The sequence below is a fragment of the Onthophagus taurus genome, chromosome 2 (assembly GCF_036711975.1).
Source record: "Onthophagus taurus isolate NC chromosome 2, IU_Otau_3.0, whole genome shotgun sequence".
Taxonomy (NCBI): domain Eukaryota; kingdom Metazoa; phylum Arthropoda; class Insecta; order Coleoptera; family Scarabaeidae; genus Onthophagus; species Onthophagus taurus.
The window spans coordinates 8,477,278-8,497,176 of record NC_091967.1 but is presented as its reverse complement, the minus strand read 5'-3'; the positions used below and the strand labels follow the sequence as shown (position 1 = coordinate 8,497,176).

Sequence of the window (19,899 nt, the reverse complement as noted above, 5' to 3'; positions counted from 1 at the left end):
GCCTTCAAAGTTGGGTCTTAAATTTTTAAAACATTGAATATCTTTGTAATACATTAAGCTAGAAAAACCAAATTTGGTATACGTTATGAGTGTACCGAGGGTATTAATTGGTAGCAAGTTGAGACCAATTGAGGCATTTCAAAGGGTTGATTAAGGGTGATGGTCTCCTAAATTTTGACAGATTTTTTTAACCTATTGGTGTATTTAATACAATACTACTTCATTTCATTTGGAATTTAATTCTAAAACTTTTTTTACTCTTATTATTTTTCAAAAAACTTTGTCGTTTTCATAAAAAACTTAAATAACTAAAGACATGTATTTTGTAATATCACTTAAAATAAGCATAAATTCAGTACTCGGCTATGAAACTGTACGTCAAACTTGACAAATAGGTTATAAAACCTTGTCAAATAACTTTATTGGCTAAGAATTCAGCTTTCGAATGAGACATTGTTTATCAAAATCGGTTCAGTGGTTCTCTTCTTATCATCAAAATACTATACATGTAAAATCCTATCTAATTAGGGGCTAGAAAAATGGGGGCTAACTTCGCATAGGTCTATTTAGCCTAGTTTTTCTGGCTGAAAAATGAAAAAAAAATGTATATTAGAAATTAATTGAGATATCATGTCGAAATAAAAAGTATTTAACCTATTATCTACAAACAAAAAATCTTTAAATCCTATAAATCTCGTTATTCTGATTTTTTTAATCCATCTTTACATGTTGATAATTTTAGAGGTTAAGTTGACAATGTCAATGTCAAACATTCAACATTTTAATATGAAATGAATCACACAAACAATTCTCGGAACAAAAAGAACACCAAAATTACAATAATTAAGTAAATTGTTGTAAATTTTTACTTTCTGTTTTTACTTTAAGTAAATATCAACATAATATGCGGTTTAAGAACCGAAATACAAACGATGTAGCGGCGCAGGTAAAACACATGAGCATGGAGTACCACCACCACAACGTTCACAACGCCAACACGCATCGTAGAATCGTCGTCGTTTCTCTATCGACGCGTTATACTCCGCTATATCCGGAGCAGACTTGCGCGGTACGAAACAATCGTTCGTAAGACGTCTGTGTGTAAACGTCTCTCCGCGTTATTCCTTCGTTCCGTATTTAATTATTGTAAAACGTGATTTCATTCTTACCGATGTGCTGAAATTGTTAAAAAAATACACAACCGAAACTTTCTGGCAGACTTGCTTTAATAAAGTGGACTTCATTTTTTTCATATTTTAACTCAGTGTTTGTTTGATTTTCTTTACGTGGTTTTGACTGTATTCTTTTCCCGATCTTGAAACAGGTAAGACGACATTTTATTTTATAAGCTAAAAAGAAGAACATGTTAAAGCGTGTAAGATCAAAATTCTGTGTCTTTGGGATTTAAATTTTATCTACTTGTGCAAATGATGTAATGTTTAAAGTGGGTATGTCAAGATAAAAATTATAAATAATTTACATTGTTTACTTATAATATTTTAAAATGAGAACAAACATTCAGTGAAATAAGTGGCGAACATACAAAAATGAATTTGACAACTTACAGTTGGTATTAAATTACTATGAATATAGAAGTAAGGTTATCTTAGTTTATTGTTATTATAAAATTTCAATTAGCCCATAATAAAAAATTAATTAAATTGTTTATGAGTTTGAGAGAAGACGAAACAAAAAAATTAAATAAAAACGAAAGTTATTTAACGTTTCGTTTGAAACGATGCGGTAATAAGTTGTGTAACTGTTTGTTGCGGATATTATTAGGTTGTTTTAAACTTTTAACGTTTAAAAGAGTTAGAATTTCGAACATTTTCCAAATTTTTGGCGCGTTTAAACCAATCTTTTGCCAAAGATTTCGTTATATATCTTCTATTTAGTGTAATAAAAATAAGATCACGCTAAAAAAAATCACCATTACCATTTTATTTTCGACCCGATTTTAACCTTAAAAAATCTCAATATGTCAAATTTCAAAATACCAACTTAATCCTCAAAAACTAGCTTTCTAGAGTTTTTTTTTAAACATCACCATTTTCTTTCTCTATTCGTGTTAGTTTTTGCTTCATAGCTTTCTCCATCCATAGAAAGACCTTGAATTTGCGGTTTTAATCGTCAAAGCAAAAAAGAACCCGACTTTAGAAACGTTGAAAGAGATATAATGAGTTTTTTGTACTCTTTCTGTTTCCTTTTTATTATTTCCTAGGAATATATGGGTCATTTTTTTTTGTTATTTCCAAGATCGTAGAAAGTTTCCTGTATCGCTTATGAATATTTATAAGAGCGGAAAAAATCGATAAAAAAATTAATAAAATTCTTGATTTAACATTGGTATATTAATTTTGTGCTTGGATGTTTATTAAGAATTTCTGATGAACTCATTTGTAAAATTAATCCTCAAAAATCATCAAAATCTCCAAACGCATTTTTTGGGTGTCACTTTGATAAACTTATCAATATGATTCATGGTTTTATCGTCTCCCGATGAATGTTTTACAGTGTGTGGTCTTTTATTAATGTCTGGAGTGCAATAAAAATCTTCTTCAATTAGTCATGTGTAATTCCTGATATTTTCTTGAAAATTTCTGCGTGGTCATGTTAATCCCAGACTTGTTTTTGAACTTCTAAAGACTGACCAAGTTAGCTTCAGATATTTTTTTCCAATTTGCATTTCGGTTAGCGTGGTTACTGAACTCAAATCGTTTCTTAAATTATTTTGGAGGTCCTTTTTCGTATTTAGATCATTTGTTCCCAAAAACAGAATCACACAGACGTGCCACAAGATCTATCTAATCTTGTCAACGTGTCTGGGAAATACTAACTCTCTTAGTAACTCTCTTATCTTAATTCCAGTTTTATTGGAGTTATTATATATTTGCCAGAAATTTTGAAATAAACTGAGTGTAATTGGAATAACGTTTCTATGAACAATAATAAGCTGCAATTTACCCTTTAGGAGCAAGATCGTATATATACGCAAAATAAAAAGTATTACAATATCAGCCCAAAACTATACGATTGCGTTCATATGGTTTTTTTACAGCTCATTGTAAACCTTGGCCTGCCTTAACATTTCCTTTCAATCATCTTCATCCCACGCCTGTCTCCAACCTGACCTACAGTCTTCTTAGGTCCTGGGATGATTAACAATAAATATGACTGTGCCAAATTAGTTAGGTTATTTGGTATGTACGTGCCACCGAGATTTTTCGTTTTGATTTATGTTTTTGGCAAGGTCAGCTGATCGCCTTACAGTTGACATCTTTTAGCATACGGTTCCTAGTCCTCGTCGAGCGCCATCTTGTTAAAATATTCGTCTACCTATAAATTTAAGATTGAGCTTAGTTTTAAGTTTTGTTTAAAATAGAGATACAGTATAATTGGGTTTATCCCGCTCTGTATTTATCTATAAATAAAATAAAAATATACTTTTCTAAACAATCTCCAGTCTCCTTAATGTCTCCTCTTGGTGTTTCTGCAATAAGGGCATAATCCAATCCTGTTGGCTTGGAGTATTCTCTTCTTTATTTCCTCGATAACCGACTTTTTATTATTCATCAGGGATTCCAGGTATACGAAACTGCTAACCATTTCTATCTTGTGAATCCCAACTTAAAAATGTTCTGGCATATTTCCACCAACAGGATTTTTTTGTTGTTGATGAAATCTCGAAGATATCTTTTTTAATGAATAAAATGAGTGAACAGGAAGTGTGGCGCCTTCAATCAAAACCGTTTTTTTTTGTAGTTGATGACCGCACGCATCACAGCGCCAGTCTTCGATTCTTTTTTCACGTTTTTCATGTCTTAGTTACCACGAACGCCTTCGTCTTCTTCTTCTCGTCTACTACTGCAAAGAAAAAAATCATAACCGTTAACTTTGGACTCGTTAAAATCTCTGAAAAGTTCAACAAAAAAAAGTATAAAGATAAATGTTTATTGCAACGTAATTTAATAAATTTTAATAACTATTAAATCAAAATAAAGAAAAATTGAGAGATATCCGGTTTTAAGAAGGTCAAAAATTGTAGGTTTCATCGATTTCAAGATCAGGCTCCGATCGTAAACACCGTTTTATAGCAAATTCAAGTGTCCTCAAAGGCCACGTTAATAGAAACTTACCAGATATGGTAAAACCTTATTAAATCTAGTTTTTCAATCGATCGGATGAACAATTTTAAAATTTAAATTATTTTTTTATGATCACTATTCATTTAAAAGGTCATTCTTCATGCTGTTGGTAGTCAAATCAAATGATTCATTTTTTTGTTTGTTGAATTACAATTTCCTTTTTTCTGGAAATCTCTTTCGTTTTGCAACCTTCATAGAAACTTATTCGCTATAAAGCGGAACACGTGATTGTAATGTTTATAATTATTCCCTATTTAACCGGATAGACACGTTGAGCGTGTCTGAAACGAAGAAGTCTCCGCAACCTCCTTAGGGCCAATGGCACTCAACCGTTTCTTACTCACCACGCTTCTTTGCTACGTTTTCACACAGAGTGTATGGAAATTTAAAGAAAGAAAAACTTTAAGAACAAATATTTAGTTGATTTTTAATTAATTTAGATAGAATTTGAATTTTCTTAAAAAATTGTTTAGTTTAAAATAAGGGGCTCTAAATTTCGTTTGACATATTTTTGTAAACACCCTGTAGTAGATCCAACTTAAGAATCAACCAGAGCCACTCCTTTTAACTTATGCATACACGAACTGGTCTTTACAAGAAAACCGCTTACTTTTAAATCACTTTATTATGACCGCACATTTTAAGAATGTTTAAAAATCCCATTTTTATAGAAAGTGTTGTTAAGAAAAATGTTTATAAAGAAAGCAATTTTGACTCAAAGAAAATAATCTTAGAGAGAAAATATAAATAATAAAGAGTTAGATATCGTACCTTTTAAAAAAAATTTAAATTTCCTTTGTGCTTAAGTGTGGTTATGTTTTTGAACGTTTAAGTTCATTTAAACATTTTTTAAAAAACTTATACATATTATTAATTAAAGTAAAGTAGATATTTGCAGACTTTCTTTTATGGATTATACAACGATATTTCTTACAAAAGTAATAATTTTTATGATAAACATCCACTTTGTTAAAATGGTGGCTAAAAAACAATTGGGATGGTAAAAACAGCGTGAGTGATCGTGGTGAATATAGAGGGCGCTAGTAAAAAATAATTAAGGCGGTTAATTTAAATTGATGTCAATATTAAATTAAAAATCAAAACTTAAATCGTTTTTGTTTAAATAAATTTTTCGATTTTTATGATTGATTAAGATGTTTCTTAATAAACAATTAGTTAGTCGTGATGTTTGTCCGCGAGTTGGATATAAAAGCCGTTCCCACACGGGTTCGGTTGGATTATATTTATGCTTCGGCCGGCAGCATCTTAGATAATCTCTTAGATATAGACAAGAAAAGCCGACGACGAGAGGCCACCTGCGAGGATAAGCGGCTTTCACTACGCTCCTTTATGATGACGATAGAAATAGTCGTGAACAAGTGTTTACAATCAATCTTCTCTCACTAGTTCACCAATAGTTTTTGAACAAAATCAGGTTTAAATCGGTAATAAAAGAAATTTAAATAAACAAATAAGTGTTAATGCGTGTCCCTTAATTATTATTTTTGATCGCGAGTGCGAAAAAGATAAAGCAATCCTCCTTATGCATAACGAATTCGAAGACATAATTTGTAAGGATTACTTAGTAGGTTTTCCTGTGTCACGAAGCGAACGAAAAAGCAACACAACCGCTTAAGTGATCGAAGCGTATGCAAATACATGAGACATCCCACTTAAATCCCAATCAAGTTTTTAATCATCCCGGTTTGTAGGGTGTCCTTGATAGCATGACTTTTTGTTTCTTCATCATTAACGCGTGGGCATCAATCATTTTCACAATCTATGGAAACCCTATAATTTCAATTATATTTTTTTTGTTTTAAAATTTTGTTCAACAAAATTGATAAAAATAACACGTTATTATCTTTTTTATGTAAACAGAAAAAATTATTTGTGTTAAATAGCACATTATTTGACTTATAAACCAAATAAGTGCAAATAAGTTCAAATAAATGAAATCATATTGATGACGTTTGGTTAATTTGACTTAATTTAAAGTGTCTAAGAAAAACGTGCAGATACATCAAATCTAAGTAGTACAATATGTTCCTGTTCCTAAAAAGTAATAGTTCCAAAAACCTGTTAGAACTGTTCCTCTGTTCCTAGTGATAAAGTTCTAAAATGTGAAAATTGGATATTTTTTCTTAATAAAATTAAATATAGCTGAAGTACTAAAACTGATGAAGAAAGACTTTGTGAATAAAAAATATTCGTATTGCATCAAGGAATCACAATCCATAATTATTTCATATTTATCTTTCACTATTTTCTAGTGATGCAGTATAAATCACAAAATGTCAAAATTGGACGATTTTTCTTAATAAAATCAACTATAACAAAAATACCAAAACTGATGGAGAAAGACTTTATGAATAAAAAATATTTCTATTGCATCAAGGAATCATAATCCATACTTATTTCATATTTATCTATCACCAGTTTCTATTGATATAGCATAAAAGACAAAATGTCAAAATTGGACGATTTTTCTCTCCTTTTTCAGCTCCTCTGATTAAGCAATCAAAACCCAGAATCAATTGTTGTTGATATTGAACTAAATTAGTTTCCTTAGAGATAGCATAGTGATTGAATATGGTGAACATGGTGAATTGAAGGCTCAATTTTCGTTACAGTCCATAAAACCTATCAAGCTTATGAAGTACGGTTCCGTCCAACCCAAATCCAAGATCAAGTCTTATAGATTTTGCAATAGTTTACTTATGTTTTTGAAACAGTGAAGTCAGCCATAGAACGAACCTAAAAAACACAAAATTACTGGTATTCATGGCTAAATATTTCTATTTTACCATTATCGTAATTAACCAAAAAATCATGTATCATGTTTAAACTTCAATTTTGAACAAAATACGTATTTGACGTTGAGATTAAAAATTTTAATTTAATATTTTTACAAACAAAATATCCGAAAAGATGTCATTGTCCGACGCCCCCCTATTCCAACAACGGGTGGGAACGCAGCCGCCGGTCTCTTATTGTACGATTTTTTATTCTCACGTTTCTCACAGGTCTTTGTTATTTATTTTTTCAACTGATTTTTTTTTATGTTGTTACAGATCCCCGTCTTCCTCCCGATCGTTTTAACGTGCTGTTCTCGGTTACTACCTGCCCCGGGTCGAAATAATGGCAGAACGAAGGGGCACGAAAGCGCTTGAACTTTGGTGTAGGCGGATGGTCGAAGGTTATCCGGGGGTCAAAATTGACAACATGACTACATCGTGGCGCGACGGACTCGCTTTTTGCGCCATTATTCATCATTTTCATCCTGAATTAATGTAAGAAATTAATGTAATTGTTAAAAAGTTAAAGAATACAACATTATTGCTTAAGAAATAATAGAGGATGTACAGCTGTTGTAATAATTTTGAATTGATTGTCGGCTACGTAACGGCTATATTTATATTTAAGTCGTGAGTCGTTCTCGAGGCGGCACGGCGCATCCTTGAGGAAAAGGGGTCACTTTGAAGTCGATGAGAAAGGTTGTTCTCCACCGAAGAACGATGTTAAAATGGAATTAAATAAATTTTTTATTAACCAACGAAAAAAAACATATCCCTCTCGCACGTCATAAAGTGAATAAGAGTCGATTGGGGACAAGACGGTAATTGAAAATTCAATTATGGAACCTCTATGACGATTATTGTTGATCCTAATGACGTTTATTTACAGTTAACTTTAAGCTACATCATCACCTTTTCCTAATCGTTATTTCATTTACAATTTTTTATCAATTAAATTAGTCTATAGCAAATTTCTTTAAGAACACCAACATGAAGTTTGTATTATGTTTGAGAGTAGGAAGGAAATACCTTCTTCTTCTTGGTCATCTTAGGTAACCTTTTAAAGGATGAGTCCACGCGCCGCGATCATCTCCTAGAAAGGTTAACGCCGTAGAAGAAGAAGAAGCGGTCTTCAGTTTTTTTTGTTGTTGTTATTCGTTCAAGTTGTTATTTTCTGTTGGGAAAGAGCGGTATCCAAGACCGCGACTGCTCGTTTTTTTTTTTCGTTAAGACGACCCGAAGAACTGTTAATCGCGCCTCTAACCGAGACCACTCTCTTTCCACAGTGATTTCGCCAAACTCAACAAGGACAACATCTACGACAACAACGAACTTGCATTCACAGTGGCCGAAAAACACTTAGGGATTCCAGCCCTTTTAGATCCCGAAGATATGGTCGAATACGATGTTCCTGATCGATTATCAATACTCACATACGTCGCGCAGTTTTATAGAACTTTCGCCTCATCTCAAGGTAAGAAATTTTTTTCTTTTATCTAGTTATTTAGTTTCTAGTTTTAATTGTTGGTGTTATTGGCCTTATTATCGAGAACGTGATTGTAAGAACTTTGGGTCAACGACTGCCACTACGCCGCTGTCATACACCGTAAATTTAATTATAGTGTTTATGCATTCGGGAAAAGGCGAGAGATGCTGCTGCGCCTGGTGTGTGCCTCGCAATTGTGTGTGAGGGGGCACTTTTACATCCGCGCTGACCGCGGCCGTTAGAAAGGAGTGTTGCAGCCGGCGTCTGTGACTGGAAGAAAACCGTTTTAGTTCTTTCTTTTTATTTTATTTATTGACGTTATTGTTTGCCGGATACAGGAAGTTATCTCGATTGTGTATTTTATTAAGATATTGTAAGGTATAATTTGCATTCAACATCTATTACAATATTTCATTTCTTCTTTATCTCTTAAATCACTTAAATTTATAATAAAGATAGTATTGTAGTAATCATTTCGTTGTCTTGGTACTCTTTCATTAATTTCTTTAAGTTGAGCTTTAGTTTCTTATGATTCTGCGAGGCAGTCAGGGGGCGTTTTAGGAGGACGTCAACGGATTACTAACTGACATCGTTCTAAGAGTGATACCTCATCAATATTGTCTCCTTCAAAATAACTTCCTTAACTCTTATGATACCACTTTTCGTAATTATATAATATTAATGGTAATGATGCCAATATTTCCATGATAATACTGATTAGAAATGTATTTTTCTATTAGGTGCTTATTAAGGTTCAAAAGAATTTATCTTTTATTAAAGAGACTTCTTGCATAACCTAGAAGAATTGAAAAGGGGCTCGGCCGAACACGATTCGACCTCGTAACAACTAAACAACTAAAAGTTCCCCTCGACTCTCCGTTGCACGCGAGGGGAGTTAATTAAGAAACACCGTCCGCGTATCAATCTTTTGAAACGTATGCGTTGTTGTACCCGGTTTAAGTGACATACCATAGAATTATGTAACTTCTTAAGATTGAGGGGCTGCTGCCGTTTCGGTTTCAAGAGTTGTGTATTGCGATCCTATCCAATAGATAAACAACACGAACCCGGAGACCGTTTGTTTCACAATTAGCATACCTATTGTCGACGCCGGGGCCCCGGAGTGATTTATTTTCAAAGACCTTCAACGGCCTTGCTTTAAATTCTATTTCATTAATCGTTTAATAATCTGATTTATTAGATTGTTTTTATGTTATTTTGAAATGTAGGTAAGTAGTCTGAATAGTTGTCGTTACAGCTAAATAGAAGCGTTTTACAACAGCCGGCGGTGATCATCGTACGGTTTTAAAACAAATAGCGGACTCCAAGGACGACGACGGGTGACCGTTTTGCTTCTTGTTGCTTTTACACAGCTGTGCTCGAAGCGCGGCAATCTTTTAATGGGTTAACAACGTTTCTATACTAGGATATAGATAAGACTTGTTTCGACATTTTAATATTTTAGGGTGTGTACACGTCCATGTTTATTCTCTATTAGAAATCACCAACGAAATCGGAAATGTTAAATTTCTTCCGTTTTTGTAGTAGCTTTCCCAATGATTGATTTGTCGATAGTTTATAGTCCCCATAGATGTTGATGGTAAAAGTGCTTTCTTTTATCGGCGAGAGAGCAGTTTTACGACAGTTTTAATTGTAGAAAGAGTAGAAAGTCTTTGTGTTTTTTTTTGCTCTTCCTATTTCCTCGGTGATTGGTTGTTAAATGTTATTTTCCGGTGTACGATTTCCATTGAATTTAAGAAGATTTACCAGACAATTAAATTACGATTACCACTTCTAAAAATAGTAAAAATATAGTTAAAACTGTATAAATCTTAAATTAATTTACAAATGACATTAACATAACCTCACTGTTTTTAGTGACCAACTTCATTAATATTGTGGTCGCAATTATCGTTTATGATAAATTAAGTTTTGAATTGCGGTTTAATTTTATATTTCCTAAATTAACAAAAGTAAATTAGTGTTTAAAACAAATTGTGGAATTAAATAATAAATAACCATTCGATTCCAAAATGTTATGTTCCTAACTTTATTATACGGTACAAAACATGTTTAAACAATTAAATTTTGAATTTAATCTAAATGTTATAGATTAATGCATTTTTAACTTATACCAAATAATTATTCATATTATATAAATATTTATATGGTTTAATAATATAGTTTTATTCTTCTATGACTTCTTTTTATGACTAACTTCGTGTTGTTATTGTTTGGTAATTATAACCTAATTTAGCAGTTTAAAATATCTGTTGAATTTTAAAATTAAATTATTAGAAATCAAAATGTAATTGTACGGCTAGAAAACAAACCAGTAGTTGTTGGATTTCTTCTTTTGATCGTCTCGTTTCGATTGCGCAAAAGAGAAGCCGTTGAGCATCAATCTTCTGGCGTAATAATTACGCAACAAGTCGTCGACGAATTGCGGCTTTTATCAGAAGGGAACGATCGAAAATGGGTGTTCGTCGTCTTCTTCTTCGATCGGCGAAGAGAAAGCCAAGAAGTCGGTCGGGATGGAAGAGGGAGGTAAAGTTAACGACACCGAGCAGTCTGGCGAAGTTGGTTGGGCGTCGCGACGGATAAAAAAATTAACAACGGCTTAAAAAAACGAACAACATGATTAAGAAAAAAAGGACGAGTTAAGAAAAATCGAAACCACTTTCGCTTTCGAACAGGTTATCGGTGGTAGAAGGTCACAAGAAACGAAAAACTTGTAATTTTCTTATTTAAAATCCAAGGAGAATTGAACTAGTTGGCTTAAAAATTAATTTTTAATTTAATTAAGTATAATTAAGTTAATTTGATTTGAAATCTTGTTGGATTACTGACAGATCATATAATGATTCAAGTAGAGGCATCTATTAGTATAAAATTGAAATAAAATAGAATTACAACAACATTTTTATTAATAAACATTGTTTGATTTTAGCTTCATCTCCGTCACGAATGGTTCCTAAAAGAACTGCCACGGCATCTGAAAGAGGAATTGTATCTCCAGCTTCAACGAGTCCACCAACAAAAGTAAATACAAATTCTGTTTATATTAAGCTTTATTTATTTGAATCGTTTTGTTAATGTTTGTGCAATGTGCCGTTCAATCTTTATGAATACATCAAAACTAATCATCAATTTTAACACATTTTTAGAAACACAAAATAACCTTTTCCTCTTCCTATCTTTTATATTCCAATTTTCATCGTTTTTATTTGTGATAGTTTGCATGTTTGTGTTGGCTTCTTGTTTCTATGGTTACGAAATATTAATAATTTGGGAGAGCGAAGATAAAGGTTTTTTGTTAATTTTGTCATGAAGTTAGTTGCTTTTTTAAATAATTTAAATTTGCAAGAAAGGATTTAAAAAGGACTCGTTATAAAGGTTATAAGATATACATGGTGATTCAGTTAAATTAAGTAATTAAGGGCTGCGTTCAGAAACGCAAACGATTAATGGTTGCTATGACGATTTAGTGAGACAAAAAATCTTTTAACTGAATCACCTGTTCATACACAGGTGTTTCACGGAATTGGTTTGTTAGAACTTTTTTAGGTTCCACTATTCGTACAGCTTTGAAATTGGGTAGTAGGGGTTAAACTACCTAAGCCATAAGTCTACCGGAAGTAGACCACAACTTCGTTATTTTAAATGGAATGCTGTAGTTTTTATTACACGTTTCAATTATATGCGAAAAAGTATGATAAAAGTTATTGATACCTATCGTTTTTCCTTTCAGAGTTATTTTGATTTTATGTTTTTTTTTTACAAATTTCATCATGCTTTTTCAAACCCCATTTCTCAGTCAACGTTTAAATTGGCACGATTACTCTTTCATTTGATATCAAATAAATTGTAATTTATTGCGTTCCATTTAAAATAACGAAGTTGTGATTTACTTCTGGTGGAACCTAAAAAAGTTGTAACGAATCAGTTACGTGAGACACCTGTATATAAAAAATAAACCTATCGTTTTCTTTTTCCAACTTAGTCTGTTTTGTTAACACTCGTTTTAAAATCGTGAATATTTAAAGTTCATTGTTCTTTGCTTTTTGGGTGCGTTGATTTCTCGTCCTCAAAAACGAACAACAACATAACCTCTCTTTCAATTTCAAACAATGACTTTTAAAATTTAACGGTTTTTAAAACACGTAGTTGTTTCTTAACGTATTTTTTGTGGTTATTGCACTTTTGTAAATAATTATTGTACACAAACGCAAACAGTGTGGGATAAAGGATCACTTAAAATTGATTAATTTTTCTATTGATAATGTATAATGTATCTATAATTGTATATACGGGGTGAGTAGTAGAATTATATTTAAAGAATTAGTTATAATTCATTAGTTATAACTCGAAAATGTCGATTACTATAAAAAATATAGGGTGCAACAAAAGTTATTATAACCCTTAATTTTTTTTTTAATATTTTACGACATAACCTTACATTTCTTAAAAGTCAAGATGGCGGAAAAGTCAAGTGTTGTGGGTATCATTTCGAGCAAGTTACGTGACGTTTGTTACATATTTTAAAGTTATTTTGCCTTATTTTTATTTTGTGCTTGTTCGCACGAATGTGTCAAGACTGTTTTTGACAGGTTTCAAGCTCGAACTGTACAGTGGCTGACAAAAGTCTACATTCAGCATTGAATTATGAGGTTTTTGAACAACGTAATAACAGAAAATTAGTATTACAGTGATTAGAGATACTTACTTATTCACAAAAGAAACAAAAAACAAATCGCTGAATAGCTATATAATAAAAATTCAACAAATAATGCAAAAACTAACACGACAAACGTCTACTTCTACATACTACACAACGCACTTGAGTTAAAGAAATCAAGTAGGAGTTGCATAAAGTAGCATTGCATTTTTTTATACTAATTTCTATTCAATGCTGTACGTAGACTTTTGACCTTCACTGTATAAAACGAGTTCCTAATTGGTTAGAATCATTTTTACGAAAAATCTATCATAGCCTCAAAATGATATTGGGTATTTAATGTTTTATATTAATAATAATTTGATAAGATTATTGATCGGGTTGGGTGTCATTTCGAGTAACTTAATGACTCACCCTGTATATGTTACACGATCAATTTTTGTATAAAATTATTACTCATCACTCCTTACAACATAACATTAACGAAACACAATAATTTAATTATTTCGTTTTATCTTTCTTTATGCAATCTAGAATAATCTTGTAACATAACCAAAAACAGCCTAAAAATGTTGTATGAGAAAATAAAAAACATTTAACCTTGTGAGTCTTAAAAAAAAACTGGGGAAATATTTTTTCGTCGAGGAATTTATTCATGAGATTGCAAATCGTACGTGACTAATGTCGGTGTCCCCTCTTTTAGTTCCATTTTATCCTTTGTCTTTCTCTACTTGGGTAACTTAACTTTTATCGAGTTCAAACGACTCGATTCGTTCGTGTGAGTTAAAACAGATTATCGTCCGTTATGCATCCACTTAAAAAAAACTTTCAAAACGAAACAATGCTACTATTTACTACTACCGTATAAGTGTCGATGAAAACGCCTTTCTTCTTCCATTTTGCCGCATGCAAAACTGTACTTTCCACCTACGTGTGACTTTCCACCACTACTATTTTATTGGTTGAACGAAACGTTTTCCTACATTGTCGATTTAATACTGTTAATGAAAAGATAGAAATATTTCTTCAAGTTCGGCACATTGCACATTAAATTGTTGTCAAAATAAACTTTTCCCCCCACACTGTTTGTTTTTGTGTTATATAGGAAGAAAGCTTGGACATTATTGGGCAGTACAAACCAGAAATATTCTGCTAGAAGGTAAATTTTTTTTTTAATTTCAAAGAAATGCTTTAAGTTATCATTTTTTGTGACGTTTTTTTCTTTTTTCTAGATAATTCATAAAGTTGGTATACCTCGACGCGATCCTTGTACAAAATGCGGTCTTCCGGTTTTCATAGCTGAGCGTTTAAACGTAGGCAAAGGTAGCCTTTTTCATCGTACATGCTTTAGATGCGCACGTTGCAACTCTCAACTTTCATTAGCAAACTATTACGAAACGGATTCAAATCAATTTTGTTGCGAAACGTGTCCCGACGAAGAAACACCATCACCAATAACAACAATCACGCGCTCACTCAGCGACGAAGAAAAATCTAACAACAATAAATCAAATAAACCAAACATTAGTTGTAATAACAATAACCATAGTGATTCTTATAGTTGTAATTTTGAGACTGCTTTAGAAAGTGCGAATTTATCGTTAAATTCAACAAAAAATAGTGATTTAACATCGATTAGTAATGAATTCGTTACGGCAAGGTCAAAGTTTCTAACAATGCAAGTTGATGAAGAAGAAAAACCTCCCGAATTGCCAAAAACAAATCCCCCCGATTTAAAAAAGACACAAAGTACTCAACCGGAAGAAAGTATTGATAGTGTAAATAAAAATTTATTAAAAAATAGTGATAATAAAAATAATAATGATAATAAAGACATGAAAAACGTTGTTACCAAAGATGTTTTGAACGATTCCAATTTAACAAAACCGACATCCGTTCGGGATCGAATGAAATTATTTGAAACACCTATTAGTGAAGTTCCAATGGCAACTTCTGAGAAAAAGAACACAACAAAAATTATCAAATATGACGATATTGATACGTCTTCACCCTTAAATGATGCTACAACAAACAAAATTAATAGAATTAGTTTGTCACCTATAAACGCTGAAACATCAAAATTAACTGAGTCATCATCATTACCATCATCACCATCACCATCAAAACTAAATATACTTTTAGAAAAACAATTGTTAAAAAAATCACTTACATCTCCATCAATAAATAGTGATTTGGGAATAACTAAAGTTTTATCATCAGAAAGAAATCAAGATTTAACTCAAGAAAATGTTAATGTATTATCAAAATTGCAAGAAAAACCACCTCATTTACCACAAAAATCACCTGAAGTTAAAATAAATCAAGATTTAACTCCAAAAGATGATATTATCTTCCATAAAAAATCGGATATTGAAGAAATTCGAGATGTAAGTTTAATAGAAGCTAAAATAGTAGATGTGAGTGGTGTTTTAGATACTGCACCCGCTGTTGATGTTGTAGCTTCATTAGAAATTGTTGATACAAATGTTGAAAATCATGTTGATGATGATGTTTCAGAGAAATTCCTGGAGGAAAACGATTCGAAAGACGAAATTGGTAAAATATCTGGAGATGGAGATTTAAAGAGAAATGAATCGAGCGTTACTAAATCGTTGTGTGATGAATTTACGAGCGATGATGTTATTATCATCGATGATAGTGACGATATTAATAATTCTCAAGATTACCAAAATACTCAAGATAATATTATAATTGAAATATCAAGTGATGATCAATTAAGTCAAGATATTATTGAAATTTCTCATGAGAAATTAGCTTATCCTGAAGATCTAAATCCATTTGGTGAAGTAGATGAAGAAGAATGTCTAAAACAAGAAAAAATTGAAACTATTTCATCTTTGGTAAACCATCAAAAATCTTTAAATCCTTTCGATGAAGATGACGATGATGAAGAAATTGAAGATATTCCCAAGAAAAGTCAAGATGTTCCTCAAAAACCCATTCCATTAACGAGAAAAAATATTCCCGATTCGAAAAGAGAACACGTTAAGAAAGAAGTCAGTTTAAATCCTTTCGATAGTGATGATGAGGATGACGAAAATGTTGAAGATGATAAAAAAATGATCGAGAATGAAATTAAACCGCCCGTCAAAAAGGTGATTGCTGCTCCTGTTCTTGAATTAAATCAAGATTTACAAGATTCGATTTATGTGAAAAGAATTAGTTTAAGTCCTAGTGTTGTTGGTCAATATAAACAAATCAATGTTAAAAAGAAAGTTGTTGCCGCTCCCCGGCTTACTTTAAATTCGCTTTGGACGGATCACGATGATTGCGATGATGATGATGATAATTTAAAATATCCAGTTCCTACACCAAGGAAAATAAGGTTAGTTGTTTTTTTTTTTCAATATTAGTATATTATATTAGTTTAGTAATTGCTATTGCGTAAATACTTTAATTTATGCTTAAATCATACGAAAAAAGGATTTTTAATGTCTTTAGAAACTCCTAAAAAATTGAATTTTCGTAAAGAAAACGACGTCTTATAAAATTGACATTTAATTTTGACAAATTGTTGTGAAGTTGGTTACAGTTAGTAACACTGGATTTGTGTCACATTGACGTTTAAACTTTATTCAAAAATTTATTTAAATTTATGGAATCAATTTTAATAGTCGTGGACAAAGTATAGTCAATACATTTCCGGCGGAAAAAAAAAATTAAAAAATATTAATGACAATAATGACACGAAACTGTCGAATGATCAATAACCTAACCGTCAAATTCAAAATTGCCAATTCAACCAATCACGTGCAAGGTCAATCTGGTGAGAAATTTAAAATGCTTCTTCTGGTTTAAAAACAGACTATAGAACATACAATGTCACTGTATTTAACAGAGGTCGCTTGCGGGCGAGCCGCCACAGTTAATACCATATCAACACAAGGCTGGTGTCAACCAAGGTATCGCCTTGGTCCGGCTTAATACACTACAATATAGAATGTCACTGCTAAGGTTGCTTACGGGCGAGGCGCTACTGTTAATATCGTATTAACAGAAGACTGGTGTCTAACAACGTACCACCTAGGCCGCAAACGACCTCGGCTTAATAGAATAGACAATGTCACTGTATTAAGCTGAGGTTGCCTGCTTCCGAGGCGCTACAATTAATACCGTATCACCACAGCACTAGTGTCAAACAACGAACCGGCTCGGCTTAATACACTGAAATGTACGATGTCGCTATTAAGCCGAGGTTGCTTGCGGGCGAAATTTTTGGATGACAGAAGAACAAAGGATTTATTCTTGTACAAGAACCTGTTATAATAAGAATACAAGAGGGCAACAGTGATGAAGACGACGAAGATGATGCCATTGAAGAAATAATATGTAATTTTGCAATTAAAATAGTCTCTTTCTTACAATATATTTTTCGGTTAGGCAACACATATATACGCAACGTGTATTTGGTTGCCTATCCCTTAAAAATTCTTTAATAGCAATGAGTCATTCACGTTTCTCGTGGTAAGGACTATATTCCTCTTCTATTTCCAAGTAACTTTACGTTTCACATATCGTAGTAAGACGCATATGGTCGGCTTAGATACAAACGGCCTAACTCCACTTTTATCTCAAAATAACATTTTAATGTTATTCATGTTCTTTATAGGTTTTTAAAGGGCTTTGTGGGTAGAATTAGGAATCACAAACTTGTAGCACAGAATAATAATTACTTTGAATAATAATTAGTCTGACACTAAAGTCCTTTAGATCTCAGTTGTTGATAATCTTTCACTAATTTAATGAATAGTGGGATTAGTTGATTTAAATTTGCAGCAGCATATAACTGTGTTAAATTTCAGTGTTTCTGGTACACTCTGGCCAAGAAGGTCAATAACAGTTTTCTAGAGTAAGGTCAAATATAATTAGATCTGTAACCTGTTATGCGAAATATATCATACCACACAAATAAAATGATCGTTATTGTAATTACCGAATTGTTATTATAATCAAATTATTTTGGTTGCTGAAATCTATTTAATATTCACACCACTACGCAACATAACTGTCTACCTCCATAACTTTTTTATTTGATTATTTCCTGACACAGAAAACCAAAAAGACTTTTTCTTTTTATAATTTCATTCGTTAAAACACTTTAATACAAAGAGGTCGTTTTATTTTAAAATTAATATGTTAAAACATCGTGTTTGCAGAAACAATCAGGAAACGCCAGAAAGAAAATTACGGGATCAACATCTTCCTGCAATTTACGGCTCGAATTCTTCGTTATCAAGCGCGACTTCCGGCGGGCAATCGGTGAGAAAGAAAAAACCGGCGCCACGGCCGCCCATTTTAAGTCCTGAATCAACTCAAAGTTCATTAACTTCAAGCCCAAGCACGAGTGCTGTAAGTACATCCGTTAAATTAATTTACAAAATTTTATAAAAAATTTTTTTATTTACAGCAACATTCCCCGAGATTATCATCGTCGAAAAATCGTAAAACAAAGAGAGCCCCACCGCCACCCACTCACCAAAGAAATCTTTTCGAAGTAAAAAATGATCTAACATTTATAGAACGTGAAAATATGATTCGGGAATCATCGTGGGAAGAAGAAAAGGAAAATAAAAACGTTGAAAATCAAAAACGTCAAAGTATTTCCGACGATTCCGATCATCATCCACAAAGACCTTCATACATTCCAAATAAAAGTACATATGGCAAATGGAAAAAGAAAAAGGGTCCTGCTCCATCTCGTCCAATTCCACAAAAACGCAACGTTAAACAATTACCGGTTAAAGAGATTAAAAAAGAATTGGATTTGATTGAATTACAACAACAAGGTTTAGAAAAACAAGGTGTTAGATTAGAACAAATAATACGCGAACGATGTGAAGGACCTTTATTAGATCCAAACGAAATCGATCCAATAGAAGTAGATGATTTAATGTTACAATTATTCGAAGTCGTTAATGAAAAAAATGAATTGTGTCGAAGACAAGCGGAATTAATGTATTTAAGACGTCAACATCGTTTAGAAGAAGAACACGCTGACGTTGAATATCAATTACGTTGTTTGATGATGGAACCTGAAGCTACTAAAACCGATAGTGATAAAGCAAGGGAAGAAGAATTAATTGCTCGAATAGTTGAAATTGTTGAACGTAGAAATGAAATTGTTGAATGTTTAGAAATCGATCGATTAAGAGAGAATGATGAAGATAATAGTATTACTAATTCAATGAATGATTACGCCGCGAAAAGAGATGAGGGATTAAACGTTATTGAAAATGTTGATAAAAAGGAGAAAAAGAAGAAGAAAAAACTTAAAATCAATTTTTCTAAAAAGACTGATCTCGATAAAGATGTCGACGAAAGTGAATCAACCTCGAATAAGGAAAAGAAAAAGAAAAAATTTGCTTTGTTCTAGATTTTTTAAGATTGTAGAGAAGTATTTTTGTAATGTAGATTTGTTATTTTGTATATTTTTTTTATTATTATTGTCCAGAATTTAATTTTGTTGAAAAATAATACTTACCTAGTAATTCTTTATAAAAAGCTGTGCTTATTTTTTATTAGGAAGTTTTATAAGGAGGGTTAATGAATCATGATTTTTTTTATATACTTTCAAAATTTAAATAAATATTCATTTAAAAGATACAACTTTTTTATTTACCTTTTTATAATTATTAAGTTATTACAGAAAATATACTAATTAAAATAATAATATATTAATTAAAAAATAATTTAAACTCATTTGACAGGTAAATTGTTTAAATGATTTTTAGTTCATCTATTCAATAAGAGATGGCACTACGTACTCATGGA

The 19,899-nt window shown here is 31.9% G+C and overlaps 1 protein-coding gene and 1 long non-coding RNA gene across 3 annotated transcripts; one reads left to right on the top strand and one right to left on the bottom strand.

Moving 5' to 3' along the window:
- Positions 1-486: 486 nt before the first annotated feature.
- On the top strand, positions 487-19,734 carry LOC111427573 (MICAL-like protein). Of its 2 annotated transcripts, none has more exons than XM_023062783.2 (7): positions 487-1,324; positions 7,220-7,438; positions 8,230-8,417; positions 11,380-11,471; positions 14,340-16,453; positions 18,285-18,477; positions 18,536-19,734. In XM_023062783.2, exons 2-7 carry the CDS (start codon positions 7,287-7,289, stop codon positions 19,499-19,501), a joined length of 3,705 nt encoding a protein of 1,234 aa, XP_022918551.2. In that variant the 5' UTR covers positions 487-1,324; positions 7,220-7,286; the 3' UTR covers positions 19,502-19,734. The 2 variants fall into 2 exon arrangements, with proteins under 2 accessions (XP_022918551.2, XP_071050208.1); XM_071194107.1 differs by lacking the exon at positions 487-1,324 and adding an exon at positions 6,785-7,140.
- LOC111427575 (uncharacterized) lies at positions 9,860-11,227 on the bottom strand. Its single transcript, XR_011639655.1, has 2 exons — positions 10,763-11,227; positions 9,860-10,223 (listed from the first exon to the last, which is right to left on the bottom strand). It is a non-coding gene; the product is annotated as an uncharacterized lncRNA (long non-coding RNA).
- Positions 19,735-19,899: the final 165 nt, after the last annotated feature.